Source organism: Drosophila eugracilis, unplaced genomic scaffold (genome assembly GCF_018153835.1).
Source record: "Drosophila eugracilis isolate 14026-0451.02 unplaced genomic scaffold, ASM1815383v1 contig_2163, whole genome shotgun sequence".
Taxonomy (NCBI): Eukaryota; Metazoa; Arthropoda; class Insecta; order Diptera; family Drosophilidae; genus Drosophila; species Drosophila eugracilis.
Window position 1 is genome coordinate 504,563 of NW_024573048.1, and position 6,149 is coordinate 510,711.

General features: G+C 33.9%; 1 protein-coding gene across 1 annotated transcript; it reads left to right on the plus strand.

Moving 5' to 3' along the window:
* The first annotated feature begins 1,856 nt into the window (after positions 1-1,856).
* On the plus strand, positions 1,857-3,793 carry LOC108103435. Its single transcript, XM_017208904.2, has 5 exons — positions 1,857-2,074; positions 2,301-2,610; positions 2,697-2,773; positions 2,880-3,300; positions 3,365-3,793. The coding sequence occupies exons 1-5, from the start codon at positions 1,857-1,859 to the stop codon at positions 3,638-3,640; spliced, it is 1,302 nt and encodes a 433-aa protein (XP_017064393.1). The 3' UTR covers positions 3,641-3,793.
* The last annotated feature ends 2,356 nt before the right edge of the window (positions 3,794-6,149 follow it).

The following is a 6,149-nucleotide window of genomic DNA, read 5'->3' on the forward strand; positions in this document are numbered from 1 at the left end:
GTATTTGATTTTTGTCCAATCTGATCAAATCGCCCAAATTCTAGAATATGCATTTGGCATATTAGCAATTAATTGTTGACCTTTTGTTGTTACTTAACGAGGGCATTAACTAGAAGAAGACGACGGGGAAGTAATAGGATAGTTCGGATATAGCTGGACAGTTGAATCGAGGAGTATGTAACATATAGCGAAAAACTCACTAAAGAATCACTTTTCTGAAATGTAAAAGCAAACGATCTTAGCCTTAAGCGCCTACCGCTAAACATGAAAAACTTTAAAGCAACGTTACGATTCGTTATGTGAAACGTAATGCAGGAACTAATAATAATAATAACTATTATGATTATAAAGTATAAATCAAGGGGAAACATTTTGGGCTGGCATTACGAGTTGATGCTATAGAAACCATTACATTTACATGACTCCATTTTGGCCCCTTTAGCATTCACTCCATTATATACAACACTTCTTAGTAAGCCTATAATTAATGATGGAGAAACATGAAAACAAAATCGAAGGAAACCAATTAACAAGTAAAACATAAAACATATTTTACCTTTAATGCGTACACTTAGTATTAATGAAATGAAAAATGGCCGACAAAAGCAAAAAACTAAAAGAAACAAATAAAAAAAGATACAAAAAACTAAAAAAACAAAGAAAATTCGCAAAAAAAATAAACAAAAGTTCATAAAAAATAAATATCAAGTGTCTTTTTATTCTAGTGGGTTAGTTTTGATTACAAATTCGATAATTTTACAAGTACTGTAGTCTAAAAATCTCTTCCAAGTGCAAAGTAATTCGATTTTAATTACATATATATTTGGTATATAAATCTACTTACACATATATTTATTTAATGGGATTGAGTTTATTATTGGCGTTTTTGGTTGTTGTTTCTTATATGACAATACTTTGTACAAAGTTAATACCACAGGTTATCGCGGTGAAAGTAATAAACACACTTGTTCTAAATTATAATTGCAAGATGCAGCTTACAAAAAGAAATGCCTATGGTAATTTTAAAAAACTTTAATGTTCTTCCTTATGTATTTTAGTTCTGAGTAAGAGGGTCCTTTCTTTTTCTGGATAACGATACACTTAATTTTTTAATAAATAAATTGAGCTTTTTTTTAATCCGTATTTATAATGAAAAATTTTAGTTTTTGTTTATTTAATTTTAAAACAACCAACTATTTTACCTTCAAAGGTGAAATCCGTTTCTTATTGGAACCAAATTGGTTCCAGTGTTCGATCATAAGAATTCTATATATGTATATGTATATAGAACCATTACATAGAGGAATTTAAAACGCACGCAGATTAGCGTGAAAATAAATTTAGTATTCATGTTTAAATCAACACTCTTATCTTTCGGCAGGGAATCCATTTTAAAATGTAAAAAAGGGGAATACCACAATCAATCACTTCTACTGTTTCTGGCAAGATGAATCTTTCTTTTTTCCACTAACTTAAAAATATGAAGGAGTTTTGATATTATACAATTTAAAACATTATGTAAACGATGTAACTTTTTAACTAACTTGTAACTATTTAAATGTCACATCAGAACGTAACTTTTTTTTTCCATATTTTTAAATATATTTACATAGTTGCCCCATTAGAATTTCACTTTATTATTCTATCACCGAAAATAAGTTATCAATATTATAATTTTAATCGCATATTTTCTAGGCACATGGGTACTTTTTTAGCGCAGTGCACATGAAAGATCTGTTTACAAGTCTGAAGTTCAAAAATGCGATAGGGATATATGCACCATCAGCAGTATTCGGACCCTATAAAAGGGCTGGCAATCGGTGAGAGAAATCAGTTGAATTTAAGAAGTGTTCGCGATGCGGCCAATATACACAGTGTTTCTTGGGTTTTCAGTACTTTTTTTACTGCCCCACGATGTAGTTGGAAATTGTAAACTTGAAACAGTACCCAATGCTCCGGTCGTTGTTACGCGTTTTGGATCAAAACAATTACTGTCAGATTCTCCTGGAATATATGAACTTGAAACTGGACAAACTATTGATTTATATAGCGCCAGTGGATTTTTTATTCATCGGTTTGTTAGACTTTATCTTATTAAAACATTCGAACTTGTTAACGCAAATTTGTTATGCAATAAAAAGTTAACATATTGCTAGATAAATGCATATATATTTAGTCAATTTTATTTACAAATTTGTAAAATAAAATTTGCACTATATGGGCCATGTTCGAAATATTTCCACTAATCTTTTATAAAAACAAAATATCATTTGTAATTATAATTAATATTTCGATTATAGGGATTACCGGAATACTTACCTTATTGTAAGACCTAATGTTACAATGAGGTGCAATGAATACGGTGCTTTTCAAAATTCAATCAATAACAACGAAGCCCAAAAGGTTCAGTGTCTTAACGGAGTGTCACAATTGTTTGAAAGTAAGAACAGCTTACAAAACTGCCTTGATGATATGACTCTCATTTTGGCCAATAATATCAATGAGAATAATTCAAGAAAAAATTTGGCCATCTGCTATGATATTGATTCCTCCCGAGTGAAATATATTGGCTACACGACATTTCCCGAAAAAAATCAAGTTTTAACAATGGTAAGATTTTCTATAATTCTAATAGCTCTGTTTAACAAAAAATTTATAAAGAATAATTACTATTAATATCTTATATGTTTTCATAGACGCAATTGGGTCAACTAAATGATATTGGACTGGACATTGATGTAAAGTATTATAAAAATCTCATTAAGACCATAAGGTAATTTGGGTCAGTTGCTCGGTTTTTTGTTATATTTTTTGTTTTTTTTATGATTTCAAATTAAATCTAAACATATAATTTTTTTAATTTTGTATTTTTCGAGTAGCCAGAAGGATATCGATGATTATATGGCAAAAGAAAAAACGCTGTTCGTACCGAACACCTTCAAGTCGGACAATCTGGTTCAGGACGAGTCGGTTGTCCGGCAGTTGACCGGCTTCGAGGACCTTACGACCACAATTTGGCTCCGGGTCCTGAGTCTTGGCAATTGGAAGAACTGGATTACGGCGATGCGGGATGCCAGTGGAGTTGACAACCATTTCGATATTCGTCTTGGCGTTTCCGGTGTCATAGAGATACCCACAGGCTTTGATGGATCCTGCAACGCAAGTCGATCATTGAAAATAAAAGTTGCGAATGGTGGCTCCTTTCCTATACCAGCCCACATTTGGGCACATATTCATGCACTGGAGAAAACTGGCAGCGTTCAGGATGAGTTTGTCATTATTGGACACAATTCCCCATTTGTATGCACTGGTATTTTATGACCCACATTGGAGCAATCTTAATAAAATATTACATTTCTTGCAGACCACCTATGATAATTCAAGCGACTTGTGTCTATCAATGTGTGATCAGATCTCTTGGCTAAGGAACACGTTGTTCGCCAGACTTCATAGGCACCCTAATTTCGGATTGGTGTACTGCTGTCGGGTGGAGGATGTGGCAAACAAGCTGGACAACTTCCCAGGTCCATTTGCGAAAGCGAATGTAGAGAGCCATCATACGGATAAATTTACGACAACTACGATCTCGCCCAATGTTTTGGAATTCTTAGGAAGTAATGAACAATCTTATGATTACTAACATAAAATTGTAAATCTTTTAAATTGGAATTTTTTTTCTATAACTAAGAAAATAATTGACTAATTGTGAAATTTTAAACCTAGTTAAGCTTATTTTCTAATTCGTAATATATCTTGTGTGTCTTGGTTTATTACAAATTATGTTGGAAATTTCTGTTAAAAATTTGTTTTTCTGTTAAAAATTTGGTCCAGAGCTCGCATCGAAACATAAGAACAATAATGATAAAAGCAAGTATAGGGTATTTAAGTTTCGGTAGTTAGCTGCCCAACACAGTCAATGTTTTAGCTATGCGGCTTGTTTTGACAAAGGTAGAGCAAAGAAACTGAAAAACTGACAAAGTTAGAGCTAAGAAACTGAAAAAAACCGTGCTCTTCTGTCAGAAGACGTATACTCGATTTTGGGCGGAAAAAAATCAGTTTTTTAGCCATAGCACAGCCAAAAACGGTCCAAATGAGGAATGTAATACCTCGTAGGTCTCGTAACTTGATTGCCATGATTCCCAATTGGTTTGCATTCAAATCTGGGAAACTTCATTTTTGGCCCATTTTTGAAAATTTTGATGATGGTACCCCTTATAAAAAATGCGAAATTTGGGCCAAAATTGATTTTCCCAAAATCGACAAACGAGTGATAGGGGTTGTTAGTATTGGTCGTTAGCAGGACAAAACAGTCGTTCTTTTGGCTGTACGTCTTGATTTGGCCGAGCTAGAGCTAAAAATCCGAAAATAGTGTTGCACATTTCTGTTAATAATAGGTTTTTTGATTTTTTAGCCTTTAAATCAGAGCTCGCACAGAAAAATCAGAGCAATAATGATAAAAGCAAGTATAGGGTGTTTAAGTTTCGGTAGTTAGCTGCCCAAAACAGTCACTGTTTTAGCTATGCGGCTCGTTTTGACAAAGTTAGAGCTAAGAAACTGAAAAAAAACCGTGCTCTTCTGTCAGAACACGTATACTCGATTTTGGGCGGAAAAAAATCAGTTTTTTAGCCATAGCACAGCCAAAAACGGTCCAAATGAGGAATATAATACCTCGTAGGGCTCGTAACTTGGTTGCCATGATTCCCAATTGGTTTGTCTTCAAATCTGGGAAACTTCATTTTTGGTCCATTTTTGAAAATTTTGAAAAAATGCGAAATTTGGGCCAAAATTGATTTTCCCAAAATCGAAAAACGAGTGATAGGGGTGGTTAGTATTGGTCGTTAGCAGCACAAAACAGTCGTTCTTTTGGCTGTACGTCTTGATTTGGCCGAACTAGAGCTAAAAATCCGAAAATAGTGTTGCAAATTTCTGTTAAAAATCAGTTTCCTGATTTTTTAGCCCTCAAAACAGAGCTCGCACTAAAAAATCAGAACAGTAATGATGAAAGCAAGTAAAGGGGTGTTAAGAGCCGGTAGTTAGCTGAACAAAACAGTCATTGTTTTAGCCGTGCGTCTTGTTTTGACCGAGCTAGAGCTAAAAATCCGAAAATAATATTGCACATTTCTGTTAATAATAGGTTTTTTGATTTTTTAGCCTTTAAATCAGAGCTCGCACAGAAAAATCAAAGCAATAATGATAAAAGCAAGTATAGGGTTTTTAAGTTTCGGTAATTAGCTGCCCATAACAGTCATTGTTTTAGCTATGCGATATCGTTTGACAAAGTTAGAGCTAAGAAACTGAAAAAAAACCGTGCTCTTCTGTCAGAAGACTTATACTCGATTTTGGGCGGGAAAAAATGAGTTTTTTAGCCATAGCACAGTCAAAAACGGTCCAAATGAGGAATATAATACCTCGTAGGGCTCGTAACTTGATTGTCATGATTCCCAATTGGTTTGCATTCAAATCTGGGAAACTTCATTTTTGGCCCATTTTTGAAAATTTTATAAAAAATGAGAAATTTGGGTCAAAATTGATTTTCCCAAAATCGGCAAACGAGTGATAGGGGTGGTTAGTATTGGTCGTTAGCAGCACAAAACAGTCGTTCTTTTGGCTGTACGTCTTGATTTGGCCGAGCTAGAGCTAAAAATCCGAAAATAGTGTTGCAAATTTCTGTTAAGAATCGGTTTCCTGATTTTTTAGCCCTTAAAACAGAGCTCGCACTGAAAATCAGAACAGTAATGATAAAAGCAAGTAAAGGGGTGTTAAGAGCCGGTAGTTAGCTGTACAAAACAGTCATTGTTTTAGCCGTGCGTCTTGTTTTGACCGAGCTAGAGCTAAAAATCCGAAAATAATATTGCACATTTCTTTTAATAATAGGTTTTTTGATTTTTTAGCCTTTAAATCAGAGCTCGCACAGAAAAATCAGAGCAATAATGATAAAAGCAAGTATAGGGTGTTTAAGTTTCGGTAGTTAGCTGCCCAAAACAGTCATTGTTTTAGCTATGCTTGTTTTGACAAAGTTAGAGCTAAGAAACTGAAAAAAAAAACAGTGCTCTTCTGTCAGAAGATGTATACTCGATTTTGGGCGGAAAAAAATCAGTTTTTTAGCCATAGCACAGCCAAAAACGGTCCAAATGAGGAATATAATACCT

Excerpts from the sequence above, each read along its gene's own strand:
- LOC108103435 (XM_017208904.2), top strand. The coding sequence starts at position 1,857 with ATGCGGCCAATATACACAGTGTTTCTTGGGTTTTCAGTACTTTTTTTA. Across the intron at positions 2,774-2,879 it reads AATCTCATTAAGACCATAAG|CCAGAAGGATATCGATGATT; the intron begins GTAATTTGGGTC and ends TTTTTCGAGTAG. Across the intron at positions 3,301-3,364 it reads TTGGACACAATTCCCCATTT|ACCACCTATGATAATTCAAG; the intron begins GTATGCACTGGT and ends CATTTCTTGCAG.